Source organism: Agelaius tricolor, unplaced genomic scaffold (assembly GCF_023055355.1).
Source record: "Agelaius tricolor isolate 1412-34295 unplaced genomic scaffold, bAgeTri1.0.p SCAF_15, whole genome shotgun sequence".
Taxonomy (NCBI): domain Eukaryota; kingdom Metazoa; phylum Chordata; class Aves; order Passeriformes; family Icteridae; genus Agelaius; species Agelaius tricolor.
The window spans coordinates 2867440-2889889 of NW_027269275.1; the positions used below are offsets into that span (position 1 = coordinate 2867440).

The 22450-nt window shown below is 40.7% G+C and overlaps 1 protein-coding gene across 1 annotated transcript in view; it reads left to right on the top strand.

Moving 5' to 3' along the window:
• The window catches only part of LOC139596190 (transcription initiation factor TFIID subunit 4-like), a 158582-nt gene that overhangs the window by 51930 nt on the left and 84202 nt on the right, over window positions 1-22450 (top strand). Inside the window, exons 11-12 of the mRNA XM_071440229.1 lie at window positions 15003-15133; window positions 16985-17110. Coding sequence (XP_071296330.1) covers window positions 15003-15133; window positions 16985-17110 — 257 coding nt within the window. The remainder of the gene's footprint in view (window positions 1-15002; window positions 15134-16984; window positions 17111-22450) is intronic.

Below are 22450 nucleotides of genomic sequence, written 5' to 3' on the forward strand. Positions count from 1 at the left end.
TACTTCTGGATTCTCTTGCTTCCTAGAAATAAATTTTTAGTCTAGAGCACACATAGTGGTGCATGCCAGTTGTTATAGAGCTTGAAAATGTGCTGATGAATCCAGTGTCTCCTAGTTCAGTAGGTATAAGGCCTGCAGTCCTCCTTAAAACAGCTTCAGAGGAGCTTGGCTGGTTAGAAGTGAGCCACTGCTTCTGTCAATATAACACTTGTATGCTTAGGCTCAACATAATTTATAGATTTACCTTTTTGTTATTTTACATGTAAAATATGTTTTTAATTCTGTCTGATGAAATATTGATCATTGCTCTGCCTTGATTGTTTCTTTGTTCAGCCACGCTTGAATTGCGTGTCTGCTGTACCACTGCATGTTAAACCCTACAGAAATGGCTTATCTGGCTTTTCTATATTCTGGGGTGTATTGAACCCACTGTGTGGCATGGCAGTTGTGTGCATATCTATATATTTTAAATACAGAATTTGTGTGCTCTAGAGGGCATTTTATATTGCTAAACCATGTTCAAACCCATAGGGGTACCCCTCATGGAGCCAGGCCTGGTGATTTCAGCCTCTATTTAAAGCATTTGTTATTAGTTCAGGGAGTCTTTCTGGCATCCTCTTTCTCTGGGTTTGTTTGTCAACATTTGTGTTCTTGTTTGAATGAAATGAAGCTGTCCTGTTGATGGCTGCTCTTTCATATACAGAGCAGCTCTAACATAAAAGTGTAGTTATTTCTCTGGTTGCTTTACTTCAGAGAGCTTTTATAGCTACTTCAATTACAGTGCTTGTGTGTTCTGGAATTCTGAGCTCTCCTATTGCCTGTGAATATAAGATTTTGTTTTCACTGCACTTTTTGTTGACGTGATTTAATTGTTTTCACTGCTGACTTTTAAATTTTTGTCCATAAGTTGATTTGTCTTCAAACTGAAGTATTTGTTTGAATATCATTTTTTCCCATCAGCACCTTTCTGTCAGGATGACCTCTGTAAATGCCTGTGGACATAACTCTTGATTGTGTTTGGGGATTGCTCTAACACCTACCTGCTCATAAGTGTAGCAGATTGAAGTCATGCACTGTCCTAAGGACATGCTTGAACTGTACCTACAGTGGAGTTCTCTGGATTCTACTTCCTTTTTCTCAGGGAACAAAAAAAGTCATGTTAGGTATTGTATAATCCAAATTGCAAGTTACTGTGCATGCCAAAAGCGTGGACTTCCTCTAGTTTCTGTAACCTTCAGTCTGGCACTGCAGAGGGGTGGCAGGTGCAGAGATGTATCCACATTCTGACACCTGGAATAGTTCTGGAACTTGGGCTTTCTTCATTAGTATCAAACAGTTTGCTGGAAACTGCATTTAGATGAGAAGATGTGTGCTGCTCCCAGTTTTCAGACTAATGTCCAAAGCTGTGATAGCTGTTTCTTAGGCTGAGATTGGAGTTCATTGTACATGTTCAATAGAGAATTTGGTTCCATATTCCAACTGAGTCAGTTGCTAATGTTACTCTATTATAAGACAATTATATTTGATTTACATTTATTATTTCCTTTTCAAAAAAGGTGAGAATACATTCCCATCTTAGTATCAGCAGCAGTGTTGCCAAATAAACATAATCAGTAAGTGCTTCAGCAGAATGTTAAAGCCTATTGTTGTTCTTTCTTTAATAGGTCCATGATTAGACTTCCTGTTTTACAAGATGTCCCAACATGTGTTGGAATGGTAACTTCAGTACCACCTGAGAGCTTGGAGTCTGCCTTTCTGTGAAAGGTAGGGCAGCTTCTGTTCAATCTTTTTGGTGTATTTACAAGGTTTTCTTTTTATTAATCTTATTGGCTCTGCAATACTACAGAATCTGAGTTATGCTTTTAGCTGTATCACCTTTAGGTGTCAGAACTGATGTTATTTCATCAAGCAGTAATTTCTCAAAATAAATATGATTAATTTAGCTATGTTTAAACTGTGACTATTTATGAAGAAAATGATGCTGTTTCTTCAGGCATCATTTTCAAAGGTTTTACTCCAGCTGAACTGAGAGCATGACCATTATACTTGGTCTCAGAAATATTTAGAGAATTCAAGTTTTGTTTTCACCATAATTTTGTTTTCACCCGTTTTTCATTCTGTTTTGTGAATGTAGTGAAAGTGCCATCTTTAAAAGGTCTTGCTATTTCTGGAAGGCAGTTCTGGCCTTCAGGGCCCACCAAAATATGTTACCCAGCCTCAGAATAAGTTTGCATCTGGGAATTGAACAGCTTAAATTTCCAGGTCTCTGCAAAGGAGAGTAAAATTAAGATCATCATTCTGTGGAGATGCATTCTCTACCAGATTCATTTATAAAGTCCATGGATGTAAAATAAGAACAATAAAAAGAAAACCTTAGAGAACCATTCAGTATTGCAATAAAGCTGACTTACATTATCCCTGTAGGCAAACTCCATGCTCTAGAGGTGGTGCTAATGTCCCCAGCGCTCAACACATGTTGGAACATCTTAGTGGAGGAGGAAGTCATTGATCAGTGAGCAGCATCTTCAAGGATCGTTTAAGGGGGAAAAAGTCAAAGGTAATATTTTTAAAACCATGTTGGAATGATTGTTCATTATGTTTATTTGGCAATCCTGCTGCTCATACTAAGGTTGTAGTGTTTTCATTTCTTAAAATTACTGACAAACTTTGTAAACTTCCTTTAGTCTTTCCTTCTCCCATTGTCAGCCTCCTTCACGTTGCTGAGTCTACTGCACACAAGTGCAGAATTTACTGTAACTCATTGGTAATTTGGCACTTTTTTCAGTGGTTGTAATGCAGAAAGGGTTAATCTGTGGTTTAACCAGTTTTGCAGTCCCTTGTGTTCAATAAGTCAGAGCCAAACATTGAGCTGGTGTGAAGACATTCTGCTGCTAACCAAAGGATATTTGTTTTCAAGGAAAAAAATTTATTTGTGTAGCTGCAGCACAAAGTTGTGCCAGATGAGGTACTACCATCTGTTCTTGCACAATAGTGTAGAAGTGCAACCTCACTGTAAACTAAAGCTCTTTTGACAGAATTAAGCTACCATATCTGACCTGGTTAAATTTTGCAGTGGTGGATCTGGTGATGCTCTACTTGCTATTTATGAATGTGGGATGGTGCCCTGATCTTGGCAGTTTTAATTCTAATCCTGGGCATAGACAGATGAAGGTGCTGACATTTTGAAATTCAGGTTATGATCTTTGGTTTGCCCTTCTGGTATCCTTTGAATTTCCTGTGTTTTGTGCATATCCTGCCTGTGTGACATGTTTATCCTGCCTCACATGTAACAAGCCTGGCATCAGGCTTGTGGTGACAACTGTGATGCCTGGTCTGATTGTGCTGTCAGAGATGGTTTCTTGGGGAAAAAAATTGTCAAAATACCTGCTTTGTTCACACAATTTGCCTTAAAAGAGCAACTTTAACTTGCCACATAGGCAAGTTCTTATACTTGGTATGCCTCTGAATGCTGTGGATGTGATGGAGAGTGTGGTCTGTTCCTTGTAGGACTGTGCTCTAGGATGCTGGCATCTGTTTGTCATCTCTGACATTCTGACAGGGGCTCTGCTCCATCTCTGTCCTACCTGGTGGACTGTCATAATAGTGTATTTATGGTCTTTAGGCCTGAGGAATTGTCTTGGTTACAGTTTTGGGTTTAGCAGACAAACACATTTGTCTGCTCTGCATGAAAACAGATAAATCCCCAACTAACAACTTCTCTGTTGTTTTCTTAGGCACTCCTGTTGGTGTCATTGCCATGTTAGTACTTTCTGGTCTGGTCCTTGTAAAAATCTCTTTTGATTTGACTCTAGTGAGTAACCAAGCACAAAAGTGCATTAAGGCATTTACCATTATTCATAAAAACAGTGAACATATTTTCTAGTCCTCTACACTCACTCTGTGTTTATTCTTGAATGTTCCTGGATGTCTTTGGACATGCTTCTTATGCTGTATTTTTTGTTTTAGGAAAACCAAGATGAAGAAGAAAAGATCATATAACTGTTATCTGTGTGTTCTTATTTGACACGTTGAGACCTGCCCCTGTTGCAGTTTTCATCCCCTCCTGTCTTTAGTGTTTTCCTCACACTGTTCAATTGCTGCAGCACAGGGGATTACAGGGTAGGATGTGGAGCTGTAGTTCTCAAAGACTTTGTCCTTCAGTGCCTCCTTTTAATAACTTCAGCACCCGCCCTTCTTTTAGAATGCACACATCAAATGGCACCAAAATAATCTTAAAGTTGAATTATTTAAAGAGGAGGAATTAAACATCAAATGTAAGGATATTGTCTTTGCTTAACACATGGAGATTTTGATTTCTTCTAAAAGAAGTTCGGTGATACACAGTTTAATTAGAGAAGAGAGCAGGGAAACAATTAATTGCAGTGCTTTATGTTCCTTCAGAGTTCCCATTCTTTCTGTCCTCTCTGATCAGGCTGCAAGCCTTCCTTGCTGTGGGAATGCCAAGTGTTCTCTGCTCCAAGATCCACTGTTTGTGCTTCCATGCTTTGTGGCAGCTCCTTCCATTTCCAAGCCTGTGCCTTGCTGTGCAGAATGTTGTTTGGTGACTGGCTGGGTTCTGTTAGAGACAAACCACCAGGGGTAATCAAACAGACTCCTCATGGATGGTTAATAGCTGCCTTTCAGCTGTTTAATTATCTAGCTTAGAGACAGAATTTTGGGAACTGGATTGTCTGGTTATATATACCTTAGCACAGACCTCTTCTCAAAGTAGATTTTCTTTTCCCCAGAAAGCATGGATTATGAGTAAGTTCCCAGACTTACCCACTGGTTGACTTCACTTTTTAGAGAAGTGGAGGCTTTTTGCTGATCAATGCACCACAAAACACGAGTTATGTAGTTAAGGTTAAGTAAGATTCTTGAGAATTCTTTCTCTACTTGATTAATTTTTTTTGTCCTGTCCCAAATCTTATGGACTTGTGTATAAAAGCTTTGAATCAGCACAGAAAATAGGATGAGGCTATGGCCAGGGTTACACACAGATTTTGCATGGATGCAGCTATTTCTCTGGCTCTGTTGTGTTAAAATAATTACACCAAGATGACCCTCTAGAGTGGAGCTATTTTGCTTGTTTACCTTTGACAAGAATAAAGTGTATTAAAATTAGAAAGTAAAAGTTCAAAATAAACAAAAAGATCATTTTTACCGAGTATGTAGTTATTAAGTTGTGGAACTCTTTGTTTTATGATATTGCAAATTCAAAAAATTACTTGAAAAATCAATGAACAAACATCCCATCCTGACCTGATAGAGAGATAAGATGCTCTAACAGACCAAGGCATAATTTTGGTGCACAGTGAGCACTACACACTTTTTGTTTTAATAATCTTCTAGCAGCATCTCCTAATGCTACTGTTAGAGAAAGGATGATGAACTCTGTTACCCACTGTAGGTTTACTTAACCTTTTATACAGTTACATAAATACATAAGTGTTTATTAAGTATAGTTTGTACTGAAAGAGTTAAAGCCACTATAGTGCCTGAAACACTTTAAATGGTTTTGTGCTTGTGTATTCACACTACAGAGCTTAAAAGTCTCAGCTGAATCTTACTTTGCTAAAATAGCTTTGGTTGGCATTTACTTTGGAGGGGGCAGGAAAAGGCAATCCTAAAAATTGTGTAGCATTTTATTCCTCATTTTTATTCTTTTAGGTTACATTGCATGGCTGGTTATGTTTTTTCCCTGCTGTGTCTTGCACTGAGCATGGTATGTATTTTGAGGATTTTAATCTGTAAGTTTGGAATTTATTTTAAAAAAATAACTGATGTTTGAGCAGTTTGTCAGTTCCAAAAAATGCTTCCAGGGCCATCAGCCCAAGGTGGGTAGTCCAGAAGACGTGTAGGACAAACACTACTCCCAGAAAATTGGGAAATGGATTTATAGAGAATTCTCCAAGCCTGACAGAAAGCTCACACAGTGTGCATCTGTATGTAAACCTTGAGATAAGAAATGCTGACTTAGAAATGCCATGGAAAAGGACAGACATTGTTGAGAGAGAAATGGAACTAGACACAAGTTGCAAAGGATGGCCTTGCAAGTAAGACTGGATACTTTGGAGAAACAGAACTATGAGAGATGCATGGTAGTGGAACCCACAAGGGGTAATTTTAGATGATTGGCTTTAAGGCATTTATAGCATGGTAAGATGGGCCAAGAAATGCTTATAGTATATTGTAATTAGGAAATAGTTGGCTTCTGATTGTGATGCTGTGAATTATAACATCTATGTTGTCTCCCCCTTCTCATGAGACTGAAAATGGAATAAAAGTTCTTGAAGCACCTCTCAGTTGCCCATCTCTGGGTCAGAAAAGGGCCTAATCTGACAAAGAAGCTTTCCAGTTTGTTCAGAAATGGACTCATGAGTTAGTTCTTAACCTCTGAGAGGAGGAATGTTTTTTTACAAGCAAGTTTATTGAAGTAAGGAATGTAGGTCTTTCCATTATTGCAAATAACAATTAGCAAGTGATAAGAAGTCATTCTCCCTAGAAGTCCCTGTTCCCATGGGGGTGCCCTGGGAGTGTTGGGCAGTGGCAGAGGCTGCTGTGCAGAACCTGTCCCCTGTCAGCCCAGGGTGGGTTGGAGCTGTGGGTTCTGTCTTGGCCATCTGCCCCTGTCAGAGGGTGCTGGTTTGTACCTGCTGCAGGGAACCTGCACCAAATCTCAAACACTTGGCAGGGATTCTGTGCTTGGCAGCAAACACTCCCTGCCCTGGGGCTTTCCTGAGCAGCTCCAGGTTACAGCTCCTCAGAGCTTCCTTTGGCTTGGCTCTGTTTGACAAGGTAGCAAACAAAGTTTTGTAGTTTCTCCTTTCCTCACACTGTCTTCCAGCAACAGACCAGCTTAACAGTACAGCAAGTCAACATTGAATAAATTATTTATGCATTTAGTTAGTAGGACTTAAATTGAAGCTTTTATTCAAGGGACTGAAACCAGAAGATTACAGCTAAAATTATCTTGCTGTTTCCTTTGCCTGGGATCACTGGGTTATCTTGCACCCTTAGGAATCTCTAATTTTAATCATCAGAACTAGGAGTTGCTGTTTGCCCTACCACTGTTTAACAAGCTCTGCATTCAGTTTCTAGTACTGAAAGTCTGTCTAGGGCACTGTGAGCCCCCCCAACACAACCCCAGGGTATTCTGAACCTGAACAACCACCTTAATCTTTTCCTCTCCTCTGTTCCATCCCTCATTCTCTAGCTTAATATTGTGGGTTGGGTTTTCCCCTTGATAGCACTAGGAATGCAGTATTGATGGATGACTTTGTGGGCTGAGGACACTGCTCTGAGCTTGGGAGAAGTGAGTTCAATAATTGCCATTTGTGCTTTTTAGGATGTCAAGGCCCCTTAGTACAGTAGAGTTCTTCCCTCTCTGTGTTTAGTCAGCCGGGGACTGCTCAGTTTAGAATTATTAATACACAGTATTTAGAATTATTAATACACAGTATTTAGAATTATTAATACACAGTATCAGATAAAGCTCCAGTTGCTTTCTCTTAATTTCATGGCTTGCTTTCTGTAGAGACCACACAAGCTGAGTCTTACACAAATACTGCTTATCTGGTTTCAGAAGGTGAACTCTTCTCCCCCTCACCCCATTTTTTTCAGCTTGTAATTTCCCCAAGTTTCTGTGTATTGTAACTCTTGAACAATGTCTACTTAACCAGTCATGTTGTATTTAGTTATATGTAATTGTACAGAGATTAAGGTGTTTTAAATGTTTCACTGCTGCATCTACAGCAGCACTATAAAATTGTCACTTTCCCTTATGCTGGTGGAATGAAGGAATAGAGTTCTCTGTTAGAGAATGGAATGGTTTGGGAGGCTGCAGGAACTGAAGTGGTTCTGTTCCCAATGCATTGCCTTTCCTGATGGGGAAGCTTGCAGGGACACTGAGGCACAAAACTGTGCTGGTTCTTCTGGGGCTTGAGCCTCACTTGTAGATGCAATCCAAGGCACAGCCCAAGATTCTGTGGGATGTGGACAGAATCATCTGCTTTCTGTGGTGTGGGTAGGTCTGGCCAGATGCCTCTTTGCTGCATTTTCCTGGATCTGATGGTGTTGAATGAGGTTAGACAAAAACTTAAATAATGTCTCAGATGGGAGGGGGATGGACTTGCCTTTCTATTTTGTGGTGTGCAAGCCAGCTGTAATGGCAGAGGGGGTCTGCACCTGGCAAGACTGGCTCCAGTTGGATCCTGGGCCAATATTTCACACCCAGAATTTCAAGTTCAGGAAGCTGCTGCTGGTGTTATGTGACAGGAGTGAGTGCATGTCTGACCTGTGGTTGGGGCAAACAGACCCTAATTATGCACCCTGCCAGTGTTGCTCCTCAAGGACAGCTCCAGCCCTAAATCTGAGCTGTGGAACTGCTTCAAGCCACTTCTTCAAGGTTTTCTTGTTTTGAGTGTAAACGTAAAGAGATTTTATACAGCACTCAATAATTTATCACATCAATAATCAGAGTCAGACCTGATGTTTTACAAATAATTTTTTTTATCTTTGATCTCAATTCTGTCAGTCCTCTTATAGTATAAATTATTGAAGTAACTTTTTGATTCTTTGAAAGCCTATCTGCAAAGACAGTATTTTTCTTCTGCTTCCCAAATAGGGCAGTACCCTCCTTATGATTTGTTTTGGTTTTTGATCAATAAAATATAATTAAACTTCTAAAGTGCAGCAAAGCCAGTGACTTTCAGATAACTGAGCAGATGATAGCAGAATTTTCACTTCATGAGACCTAAAAAGTTTTCAGTTACAAGGTTTAGGTGCTTTTATATTTGTAAAAAACAATCTTGTGCTACTGACACATATGCCAATATCAGAATAATATTGCTGAACGTTTTTTCCCTCAAGGTTTTTGGAACTTGTATCTAAGTTCTGACTTTACAGTAACTCTGTTGCAATATCAAAAAATTTTAAATATAATATATTTATTTCTAGCAAAATATCCTAACATGCATGCTCATATACTGTAGATCTTTATTAAATTCTGATTGAACCAGGGATTTGCTATTAAAGCTTCCAGACATGTAATTAAGAATTAACATGTAGACAAACTTTATTGTGTTGTTCTGTAATGCTTGGCAGATTCAAAACTTGCAATTTGAGTACGAATTTGTCCCTCATATTTCTCATGTAGGATACTGTGACTCTTTAGCAGCATCTGATGCCTCTGAGGATGTGCTGTAACTGAGTTCTGCCACAAAGAATTGAAGTTTTCCTTCGATCAGCCATCAATTCTTGATTGTCTCGTACAGTTCTGGTGTAATAGAGATCTGGCAAGAGCACTTGAATAAAGAGTATGACCTTAGTTTTGTCTTTAACAATATCAAAACTTGAATTCAACTGGAGAGATGGGTTAAAATTATAGCTTGGAGCATTGCTTTGCTCCAGCTCCTTTTTTTTTTTTTTTGTTAACCTTGATAATGTCTTTGTCATAGCTCTAGGAAAAGTTCAAAATTACATTGCTAAAGTAATTTTAAAGACTTGAGGCATTTACTTGTTATCCAAAATGTCTAAATTAAACAAATGTATTATTTAAAAGCAAGCAACTCTTTTCAAATTCCACATATGATGCTTTTGATCACAAGACTGCAAGTTAAGATTGCCACATCATCAAACTTAAAACACATTGAGATGATCACCTAAAAATCAGGAAGAAGTTAAACTTTTTAAAAGCAGAAGACAGACAGGGGAAAGCACTCTGTTGATAGAAGTAAATTGTTTTTGTTTTTGTTTTTTAATCTTAATTTTCTCCTTGGTTTCTGCACATATTTAAATGTATGTATTGTAAAGATCAAATGGTGCAGTTAAGACCAAAATTCAGAATGCTAGGGCCTAAATAAAAATATCAGTAGATGAAGCCCACAGTCCAATAACTTGGTTAGAAAGATGAGTAATAACAAGGATGTTTGTGATATAATTAACTATGTTTAGTATTTTAGACTATATATGTGTATCTGTAGATTTAGAATATCTATGTGTATGTATCCATTTCTTAAAAGTATAAATCATATTTCTGTTCCACATCATTATCACTCTAGGGAATCTTGAAAAGGGAAGAGTAGCCTTTTCCTATTAACACTGGGTAAAGTAATTAAGCAGACTAGAAGAATATGTCAGGAATTTCCCATTTAGAGATAAGTGTTGTTTTCCTTTGATGGCAGACAGGATTCCAGTATGCTTTCTATAAATGGGAGTGGATGAACTTTTATACATTTCATTTTAAGAAATTTATAAATGAGAGTGGATCTCGGGAGGAGAAGTGGCAGTCAAGAAAAAAAGACAAAACAGAGACTTTAATATAGAAGCATGTGAAAATGAATAGTTGCCAGCTCTGTGCATAGATTCAGTTTCTATTTTACATTTTTTGTGAGTAGCACAAAGCAAAAAAGGGCCAGGCTCTAAGCAGTGGTATGACAACATCTCATGGGTCAGTGGATTCAGCACAGTGGTGTGAGCAACTGTGAATGAAGGGATAAGCAGGCCAACATTTTCAAATGTGGATGAAATTGGTGATTTTCCCACCCTTGCCCCAAGTGCAATCCAAGTTTTCGAGGAGTGTGCCAAATCTTGGTGTAGTGTGCAGCTCTGGAATGCACCCTGCTTCTGACATCCCGAGCTAGCAGGGTTTAACTAATGTAATTTAGAGCAGGGAGGATGTGGTGATGCTTCACACATGATGAATCGTGTGGATGACAAAGATGACTTTTTCAAAATCTTTTTGTAGTCTGCTTCCTTGATGCTAATTCATTTGGGGGGAAATTGTATTCTTTTCCCCTTATCCTGTTTTCCAAAGAATTTTAGCCTTAAGTGATTGGATATTCCATTTGCCTTTCTTCTTTCCCTTCAGGTCACTTTTGAGTCTATTGATAAATCAGGAGTTAGACAGAGCCCCCTCTGTGTGCCTGAGCTGAGGGGGAAGTGAACCCATTTTTTTTGCTTTTCTTTGCTCCTCTGCCTGGTTGGCTGCCAGTGAGCTCTGGCACAGACTGGGCAGGCTCAGGGTGCCTGACTGTGCTCAGCTGGGATGCTGGACAAATGGGGACTGGGACAGGTGCCAGGGGATGATCTGAGATGGAGCAGAGATGTCACAGTATGTGCAGTAATAAGGGATATGGAGGCACATGTGCAGGAGGACAGGGATCACTGAATCACTCTAGTCTCTTGCTCAAAGCTGGATCAACATTCAATTTACACTGGGCTGTTAAGGGCATTAATTGGCCTAGTCTTAAAAACCTGAGACGTGGGACAGTCTACAACTTGTTTGTGCAAAGGGTTCCATTATTCTTTCTTCATGACAGAATTCTTCCCTATATCCAGTCAGAAACAGCTGCTTCAGTTTATGAATTTATTTTTCATTCTTCTTCCAGGCAACCTTAACAAAGGGTCTGGCTCTATCTTCTCAATCAACTCTCCCTTAAGTCTTCTTACTCCAAGAAAAAGAACCCTCATGTTCTCCTCATGCAGGTCGTGTGCTGCAACCCCCATCACCATCTTGTTGACTTTTCCTGGATTCAAGTTTTTTCAAGCTTTTCTTGTACTGGGTGAGCCACAGGTGCAGGATTGTAGCGGTGGGCTGAGTGAAGAGGAGGAGTTGCTTCCCTTGGTGGCTTGGTTGCCACTGATTTATTGTTTTGGGTGCCAGGGTGCAGTGCCAGGGTGCAGTGCTGGAACCTGGGTTACCTGCTGGCCTCCAGGCATCCCACCAGGGCTGCTGATCCCAAGGCATTCCAGTGAGTCCAGCCCAAGCACAGGGATTTGCACTTGTCCTTCAGGAGCTCCATGAAGTTCCTCTCATCTCACACACCTGCTCCTTTCCCTCTGGCCTGCTCAGGGTGGTGCCATCTGCAGACCTGCTGAGGGGACTTTGTGTCTCACCCCCAAGGTCTCTGAGACACCCATTAAAAATGATAAGTCCCAGGGCAGATTCCCAAGGGACTCTATGGCCTCTGGGTAGTTTTCTGGACTTAGGAATATTATGTTGGGGGATTTTAGGAGAAGGTAGTTATTGGCATATTGGAGAGGCTGATGAAGGACAAGAATCTTAAGGCATCAGGTATCTCAGAGAATGGTCCATAGATTATGGTTGAATCTCTGAAGAGTTAATTCTGAAGCTATAATGGTTGACTTTATTCAGAATAAAATGCTTTGAGATTAGAGAGACCTTTATTGTGAAAAGACCCAAGATGGCAACAGTTCTTGTTATAAAAGGAGTGTGTGTGTTTTCAGGGAAGTTGGGTAGCTGTTACCCAACATGAATTTAGTTACACTCAAATTCAAAGAACTGTAACAATTACACATTCTGACCCTTACCTAGAATAGGGCAGAATTTTCCATCTCCAAGCCTCTTTTCTGGATGCTAGTTAATTAAATGTCCCTTCTTACTTGCATTTTATCTTTCAGACTAGGGTTTTCTGAGTGATGGCTTTGCTTACACGTGTTTGCGTAGTAAAATGGTGCGTGCTCAAATATTGCCAGTCTGACTTGGAGGAATTGCTCCTGCCTGTAGGAATTGTCCTCCCAACTTCAAGGACTTCATTTGCCTGGGTGGCAGTGGCAGCGTTGGGATTTAATGTGTGTGTCTGCTTGCCATTACTCATTCAGCTTTCAGCAACCTGAGCGCAGCTCCAGCTCTATTACACAGGACAAATTGGGCACCAAGAAAGGTTTAATTTATTTTTTTCCCCATGATAAAGCAAAAATTAGTTAAAAATCATATATACATCTTGCTGAAATCCTTAAGGTAACATGTAAGATAGGGAGCCGGTGATTAAGTTAGTTTGAGAGGTAAAGACTTCAAAGAATCCCTAAAATGAACACCAGCGGTAGCCGGAGTAGAGAACCGTGCTGGGGAGGTGCGGCTTGGGAGCGGAGTGGGGCTGATCCAGGCCCCGCTGGAACGGGAGATCCCGGCGGGACCGGGAGCGCGGGAGGGCAGAGCCCGGTGTGTGGGGAGGGAACCGGGGAAGGGAAGGGACAGATCCCGGTGGGGAGAGAACCGGGGAAGGGAAGGGACAGATCCCGGTGGGGAGGGAACCGGGCAAGGGAAGGGACAGATCCCCATGGGGAGGGAGCCGGGGAAGGGAAGAGGCAGATCCCGGTGGATGCATGGCCGGGGGAAGGGAAGGGACAGATCCCGCTGGATTCATGGCCGGGGGAAGGGACATCCCGGTGGGGAGGGAACCGGGGAAGGGAAGGCACAGATCCCGGTGGATCGGGAGCCAAGGGAAGGGAAGGGGCAGATCCTGGTGGATCGAGTGCCAAGGAAGGGAAGGGGCAGATCCCGGTGGATCGGGAGCCAAGGAAAGGAAGAGGCAGATCCCGGTGGATCGGGTGCCAGGGGAAGGGAAGGGGCAGATCCTGGTGGATCGAGTGCCAAGGAAGGGAAGGGGCAGATCCCGGTGGATCGAGTGCCAAGGAAGGGAAGGGGCAGATCCCGGTGGATCGGGAGCCACGGAAAGGGAAGGGGCAGATCCCGGTGGATCGGGAGCCAAGGGAAGGGAAGGGGCAGATCCCGGTGGATCGGGAGCCACGGAAAGGGAAGGGGCAGATCCCGGTGGATCGGGAGCCAAGGGAAGGGAAGGGGCAGATCCCGGTGGATCGGGAGCCAAGGGAAGGGAAGGGGCAGATCCCGGTGGATCGGGTGCCAGGGGAAGGGAAGAGGCAGATCCCGGTGGATTGAGAGCCAGGGGAAGGGAAGGGGCAGATCCCGGTGGATCGGGAGCCAGGGGAAGGGAAGGGAAGAAGGAGCGGGACAGGACGGGGCAGGTGCCGGCTCCCCCCGGCTGCGGCCCCGCTCCGTTCATTTCTCCCGCTTTATTTGAGCCGTGGGTTTCTTGCTCTGGAATCCGGCCAGGCAAAGGTAGGAACGCCTCGCCGAGCCAACACTCGCTCTCTGTGCAGCCGGGGCCGGCGTTTGCCCAGGGACCCTCCCCAGACGAGGATTCCCCTGCAGTTGGTCTGCAGGAAGCGCTGACCGAAATAGCCCCAGATTTCTGTGTTTTGCATAACCATTCATGTGTCCCAGCCAAACTGCCTTTGAAAGTCTCGTGTCCATTCAATGGGAAACTGACTCAGCAGATTTACTCTTTTGTGGTGGTTCAACACCAATGGTCCATACAAAACACAAGTGCCCATTTTTTCCCTGTGGGAAATGTATTTATCTGTGCATGCACACAGGGAGTTTCCTACCCAGAAAACTGTCCTGGCTGGGACCATGTATGCCTTTGTAGGACTGTAGTTTAAATAAGTACATATATTAATATACCTACAAATTTATATCCAATACTTGGTAATTATTTTGATGAAATTAGGTGTTCTTGAGTGTTACCCATAGTAGTTTGGATGTTTTTTAAATATATAAGTGCATTAAACTGTAGACTGTTTGCTTTTCTTACAAACTCAGCACAAAGTGTCAAATGTCCAGGTAACGTTGGATATGTATTGGGGGGACAGCTAAACAACTCTTTTTGATATGACTTTATTTCTTTGCCTTCAATTAATAGTTGTTTGTTTTTTTCCCTGAAGAATTTCTGTTATCAGTATTATGGCAGTGGTGTAGGCTAAAGGATGCAACAGAATGCTTTGCTCTCAACCCTCACCTGCTCAACACTGAAATTCATCTGCACTAATGCTTCTGAAAAGAAAGGAATTGTTTTTTCTTCTGTAGAGCAACTGAGAACTCAGATTGTCTCATACTCTGACATGCCTCAGTTTAATGTGCCAGGCTAAACTTCAGCAAAGTTCTTAGGTGCTTTCAAGTGTTAAAGAAATTCTCTGATTTTTCTTTTAACCTTGTAGAGTTGCACCCTTTCAGGGGGTCATGAATGTGTCACCAAAGCCACATAAATACACTGTTATGGATTTTTCTATTTAGGAAAATGAAGTAGTGATGTAAAGTCCTTTAGAGCTTTGTTTGTGTTTTGGGGTTTTTTCCTATGGAGGGTAAGCTAATCCTGTTTTGTTTTGTTTTTTTGCTTTAGCTAAAAAACTAGGAATTACTGATGTGCCAGCTGAGGTGGTTACTTTTATTTCCCATGCAACACAGAGCAGATTAAGGACAGTGATAGAGAAGGTGACAGTGATCACCCAGCACCGGATGGAGTCGTACAAAGTAAGTGTGCCCAGGCTTGGTGCTCCCCCAGCCAGTCCTGCTGCCTCCCTGCAGCTCTGGCAGCAGCACAGCTGCCATGGGCTCTGCCTGCTCATCCTCTCCTCTCTGGGCCCTTTGGGTGGGGAGTTCTTTCTGTCCTTGCTGAAGTGTCTGGCATGGAGCACATGCTAAGCTATTTCTGCTCATGGACTGTGAGCAAGACTTGACTCCTTTCGTGTCCAGGGTATCCAGGAATTGGGTTGAAATTGCTTTGGTATTTAGGAGTCTATAGTAACTTTTCTGGATGTGATAAATGTTAATATTTTACAAAATATTTTACAAAAGCTGCCGATGTCTGCCTTAGCAACTAAAGAATTCAGCTGTAAATTCTTCACTGATTCTTTTGTTCGTGACTGTATTCCTGAAGAAAACTGAAACAATTTTGATATCTCAAACCAGGGGGAAATTTAAATAAAGATCTACAATCCAGTTTGAAATTCAAATAAATCAAACATCTTTCTTGATCTATTTGAAATACCTTCTCCAGTAGAAGTAAGATACTTGTTAGTTATTGTAGTTGTTACATGTTAATTATTGTAGTTAGACTGGTGTCAAGGAAGATGGCAATAGTTGGTTGTGCTGTCTAAGCTGTGTTTAGATTTCTTTAGCACATATATACATTGAATAGCTCTGGTTTAGTTTGTTCCTTGGTTTTGTGGTGTATTCCTGGAGTGGCAGTCTAGTGAAACAGCCTTGGACTGCATCTTAGCCTATCTATTTCCCAAAGCTGAGGGCCCCATGACCTGAGTCATGGTTGGACTGCTTCTATGTGATATTTGCAAAAACAGTAATCTCTGGGATCTGTGGCTATAATCAATGGCATTGTGATAGAAAAATGGATTAAAAAATAAAGGCCACTCTTCCTGGTTATTACCTACACTTAGATCTTTCATTGCAGTTGATGGATATATTCTACTCTATTGGATTAAAAGTAAATATCCTTGTTTCTTTTCAGTATTCTTTATCATCTTCAGAAGTGTTAAGTCCCTCCTTCCTTCTCTCTAGGATGATGTCTGAGAAGAAAATGGGTTGCTTAGTCCATGTTAAGCCAAAGAAGAATTTAAAGCAGTGTCTTAAAAGATCCGTAGGAAACAGATAGTATTGTCTCTGATTGGAATGTGGCATTGTCACTGTATTGTGTATTTTTCTTAGTTAATGCTATTCTTTGATTTCATTGCATGGTAGTCAGAAGGAGAACATTAAGTAGATAAATGGGATGAAAGTAATGTGGAAAACTTATTTTTCTGACTGACATTCTGAGTGTTCTCCCTGTGGCTCATGCCATAAACTCTCCTGGTTGCTGTGTGCTAGGAAAACTAGCATGCTCTTAGTTGTCATAAGCTTCTGTTTTAATTGGAGTTAAAGGCTTATTCTCAACTGTGTTTTTAGCTTTAATGCTTCTATAATGCTGCTTCTTGAGAAGGTCTGTTACTAGTTCAAGATTAGTACAAATAGAGGAATTATAAATGATGAACTTGCTTATAAACTCTAGCTAGGATTATTCAGTAATAAAGTTAAGCATTTTAGATATTTTCCATCATTAAGTCAGTTGGTTTTACTTTTTTTAACTCTTTCATGTATCTGGTGCTGATAAACCAATTCTGGTTCTTTTAAAATTGCTTAGATATTAATTAAATTATCAGATTCTTGCTGTTTTATTAACCATAGCCTGGCTTCCTACTCCCCCGAGCCCAAAAAATAATCAATTTATTATTAGTCCAATGGAAAGGTTTTCATGTGTACCAGTTGCAGTGTGTAAATGGCTGCTCTGGGTGGAGTGGCTGCTGTTCTGAGCCTGTCCCTGTTCCACAGGATGATGAGTGGTACGAACAAGCCACAGATGTCCGATCCCAGCTGAAGTTCTTCGAGCAGTTGGAGCGTTTGGAAAAGCAAAGGAAAGATGAACAAGAGAGGGAAATTTTGCTGAAGGCTGCCAAGGTATCACTTTCACTGTTCTTTAGCTACTTAACAATCCATGGCCTTCAAACAATTATTTAATTTTGTGGTCTGTGTTTGCTAAGCACATTCTGTTACAATCAGATCCGTGCTGTTGGTGTGACACCACACCTTGAACCCATGGTCAGCCTCTGCTCTGTGCTGACTCCAGGCCCCCCTGCCTGGGATGCCTCTGGTTTTTCCACATACAGCCCCAAACTGGATGAGTTCTTGGGAACACAGGAGACAGTGGCTAACACTTGCAAAATAATTCTGTGAAATGATTTTTACAATTGCCTTTGAAATTTAATAGATGCCAAGGGTTTCTGTGCCACTGGAGAATCATAGCTTACACTTCTGGCCTTTAAACAAATTCACTAAATTCTGATTAATATTTTTAGAGGCTTTTTACTTCTTAGGTTTTCAGACTTTGTTTTGAAACAGTTTTGTTCATTTGTTCATCTTCATTTAAATGTGTTCCAGTCACTTGTCTGTCACTGCAGTTTTTGATAGGTTCAAGCCTGTCTTCAGGGAACTGCCACTTCTCAGGACTTGTTCCTTTGTAACTTTAATTCCAGAGACTTTGTGTTGATAGGTGCAACAGAACCAACTCAGATGATATTGTTTCAAGAGCACATAGGTATAGATAAGTCTCTCTGTAAATTTAATCATATCTATCATATCTAACTGTAAATAAGTTCATCCCTTAGTGATCTCATTTTTAATTGTATTTGAATCTTCATTGAGTTATTTATTGTAAATTCTGAAGAGGTTACACAGAACAACTCAATGTTTAATTGTAACAGCCTCCTGATTTTATGCCATTAATGTTCACAAACTGAGAGATTAAAAAATAAAAAAACCCCAAACTTTGCTTATTTAGAAATCTATTTCTCAATTAGGCTACTTTAATCTGTCCAGTTTGTACTCTTAATTTATACTTGTTCACATTATTAAATATTAACACATTTTTACACAACATAGATACTCTTTAAAAGTTTTTATAAAAACATATTTGCTGTTTTCATTCTTAGTTCTTATTTATTAAAAATAAAGAAATGCTTATTTATTTTTTATCCTGTTGTCTCCATTCAGTGACTGCATCTTGGTGAATCATTTTCTGTGTATCCTGCTGCTTGTTAGTTACATTGGTCATTTTTTTTTGAATGGACATTGAGAAAAATGCAGTAGCTTATGGTCCTTAGCTCAGAAATGCTTCCCTGACTGCACAGAGCCTTATGCAGGCTGGACCTCCTGGTGTTCCTTCCAACCTGAATTTCTTCATGAATTGATATTCTGGTTTTAGGACAGTTTTGTTGTTGTTGTTTTAGTCTTGGATAATATGAAGTCCTCTGAAGTCTAAATTTAGGAAATAAATACACTATCATCAAGTTTGATTCCTATAAAATACAGGAAGAGCAAATCTAAGAATTCTGCAACAAAAAAAAAGTTAAAAAATACCCTAATTTATTTTTTTAAAAATTACCTTAATGAAATTATTGAATGCATACTTCATCTTCATAACCAGGAGACAGCTTGGAAGAAATACATGAAGGTGAAAAATAAATGAAGGCATTAAAAATCCAAAACCAAAGCCCAGAGTAGCCATCAGCAGTGCTGATTTATCAGTGTTAATATTTAGAGAGGGCAGCAGACACTGTGGACCCTTTGGAAGGTGCTTCTGCAATGTTGTGATTTAAACAATAAAGTAAGATCTGAGCTTGCTGTGTTTAGCTGCTGTTCCCCATTCAATTCTGATGGATGGGTGACCTAGTGCAAGGCTTATGTAGGACATAGTTTGGTAAAATATGGTCAGGTTACAATTTTTTATTCTAAAAAACAGATTTCCCATTATTTCCATGGATTCTCTGGTGCTGCTCGAATCAAGAGCAGCTGTACATGAGCAGTGGTATTTGTTCAGCCAGGATTTTGGTATTTCTCTTTGTTCTGCACGTGCTTTGTTGTCTGAGGAGGTCTCAGCCCCGTGGGAGGATGCAGTCCTTGCAGTGATGAAATGGCCCCAGGTCCAGCCTGCCTGGCTGAAGTGACACCAGCAGCACCCCCTGGTCTCTGCCTGTGGCCTGGTGACATTGGTGACACATTGGTGTCTGCCAAGGGGAGATGTTCAGCTGGCTCTGGGGGCTCCAACACCCACCCTGCAGAGGCACTGGTCCCCCAGCCACAGCACCTTTGTCCCCTTCAGAAGCTCTCTTTAAAATATTCAAAACTTGGGCATTTGAAGTGAAATTTCTGTTTTCCTTCCTACAGATGCTTAAATCTAAAAATCATATTTATTTCTAACTGCAACTTCTTCATGTGCCTTTTAGAAAAGCAGCGTGATCTTTTGCCTTGGAAGTGTTTTGACAGGTTATTGTGCAATATGTTTTTAAGGTTACTCAGCAGAACCATTTTAGTGACAGTTTCAAAGCTTCCTGCTGGTGCTACCTCATCTACTGTCTCGTATGGAAGAGCATAAAAAGGTTGAACTTGCACAGTGAAAATTCTTTTTTAATTACTTACACTTTGGAGTTTTGGTAACAGCCAAAGTCCACGTTTTGATGAAGTATAAGAGAGTGAAGGAAATGTTTTGGGCATTGAAGCAGATGGGGTTAAATAATCTGCTTTGTAAAAGGATAATGAATGGAGAAGAAATTGAAAAATGAAGGAATAGGTTAAAATCAAAAGGGAGAAAGCATGAGTCCTTGGGAAGCCTTAAAACTGGTCTGGTAATTCAGCATTGCAGGTCAGTAAGGGGTATGAAAGAACAAGGTAAATGATGGCCAAAGAAAGTGTCAGGTTTCAGTTTTTGTTGTTTTGGGTGATGGGTGGGTTTCTTTAGGAGGAGAAAGGAAAATATTTGGCACAAGTGTTCTGGTTGATCTGCAACCATAATTTCAGTTGGTACAGTAGGAAATTATTGCAAAATCTGTAAGCACTCAGATGGGCTTGGTTTTGCTTCAGGAAATGTTTTTGGAAGGAGAGAGATCAAATCAGATGAGAAGGTAGAAAGAAATAAGTTAGGTTTCAAAAAAAAATATTTTGACATTCTAAGAAAAGTCACTGAAGTTAAAATTAGCTGTGGCACTACAGGAGTGTCTGTGAAACAAAATAGCAATGTTATTTAGCTTGTTAAATGGGGGAATTTTACAAAATCTAATGTCCCATGCCTGGGAAATACTTGAGAAATAGAAACTTAATATCAGCAGCTGAGAAGCCTTGTGAGTGATGTTCTCATTCCAGTGGGATATTCTGGGGGGAGACAAACTTGACAGGAAAGGAAAAATCATGGTATGCTGCAGTAGCCATGCAACATGCAATTCCTTGTGCATCAAGAATCTGAAAATTGAAACTTCTACTGCTCTGTTGCAGCAGCCAGGATGACCTCCTGCACCTCAGGGACCCTGCATCATATTCCACAACATTCCATAACCTTCCACACTGTTTCAGAGTGTCCCACACCATTCCAGAATATTCCACAGCATTCCCATACCAGCCCTGAACATGTGGCCCAAAGCTTTTCTCTAATTTACTTTCTAGAAGCTTTTCTCTAATTTACTTTCTAGAAGCTATTTTTATTATAGAAGTGTTAAAAAGTCCCCAAACTGTGAGGTGCAGGCACCTCCTGCTGCTGTCCTGGAGCTGAAGAGCTCCTGTCTCAAGCCCCCGGAAAATGTGAAGTGTCAGAAGGAGGCACTGACTGAGCTGCCTTGGCTGTCACTGGTTTGGGGATTTCTTCCTGACATGAGCATCACAGGTGAAAAGAAATGGCACAAGGAGGGCCCATTTTGTGTATGAACACATCTGCAGAGCACATCTCTTTAAAGGAGATACTTGGGAGAGTCAGCTCTTGGCCCTGGTTTGTTTTGCCATGAGAGCTGTTGGTGCCAGGTGTGTGCAGAGCCAGACATCCTCTCTGGGCCTTTGGGCATGGCACAGGCAGCTGAGGGGAGTCTTAAGGCTGCAGAAAGGTCAAAAGCCAGACTAAAATCACTTGAGGAATTTACCTTTCCATTTGACATGGTGTGTCTCGTGCAGATTTAAAAAGAAACCCAAACAAAATAACAAACCAACAAAAAAACAAACCCAAACCAACCCCAACAAAGCACTGGTCTTATTATAGTAAATCTGTGTTCTTGCTGCTTTCAGAGCTCCTTCCAAAATCTGAAAGATGCAGGTGGTGTCTGTCAAGTTGAATGAAGTTCTGGTTCTGGGCTAATAATTGAAATATTTCTGGCAGCAGAAGGAGTAGGAGGTTGTAGCTGATTTGTTGTTGTTTTGTTGTTTTTATTTCTGAATTCTTTGTGGAGAGAGTGGTGACAGTAAGGAGTTACAGCTTGGGGTTGTCCTGGCTCTCAGAGAAGGAGTGAATCACACTTCTATGTTATAATCTATGATAAAGTGGATCATGTTAAAATTAGTGTGTTAATTGATCTGCTCAAACTGGCTGAATGCCTGTGTATTTTATTAGAAAATTAATGCTGAAGTTTAATTTCCAGTATATGCATTCAATTAGTCTATTATTTTGAGTGTTATGTATTAGCAGCACAAGTCTGTCAAGTTCTGGGATCTTAACTACAACTATCACAAGAGTAAGATGCATTCTGTAAAGAGAAAATTTACATAAGTAAACGGGAAATTATGTTTGGAATTGTTTGTAAAGTTAATTAGCATTTATGGATGATTGGGTAGTACTATAGGCTGAAGGGCTTTTGTATGGGGAGATCACTGAGATTTGGTGCTGCAGATTCCCCTCCACCCTGAGCTGGGATGGCTGGGAGGGGCCCTCCCATTTCATCCTTTCCCTTCCTGCCAGCAGTGATTCAGTGATCCCTGCCTGCATGAGCACTTGGAACTCACTTCTGATGGGAGCAGAGCAAAATGGCAATTATTGCGTTGAGATAATTTCTGAATTTTTAGGAATTTGTTCCTGCCATTTTAATGATTTTCATATAAATCATTTTCAGACCTGTGCTTCTGCATTCCACCTCACCATGGCTGTAACATGGAGCAGCTTTTTACCTTCAGCTATGATGCTTTTAACTTTCACTTTTTATTAACAAAGCTAACGTGAAAGCAAAGTGTTTCATGTTGCCAATTTAATTTCTTTAATTAAAAGTGAAAGTTATAAGCTGGTACAGCCGTGGGTGAAGTTCTAATGTCATCAATGGGGAAAAATAGGTATAAAATTGAAACTGTTGGCACAGCAGTGGCTCCTGATAGTACAGCACCTGCAGTTGTGACTCTCTCATTATTTAATGCAAAAAGATGAATTTGAGGCATTCAGGACCCCCAGTGTAAATACTGGTCTGGGGCAGTAGAGCTGCAAGTGCCTTAGTTGGGATC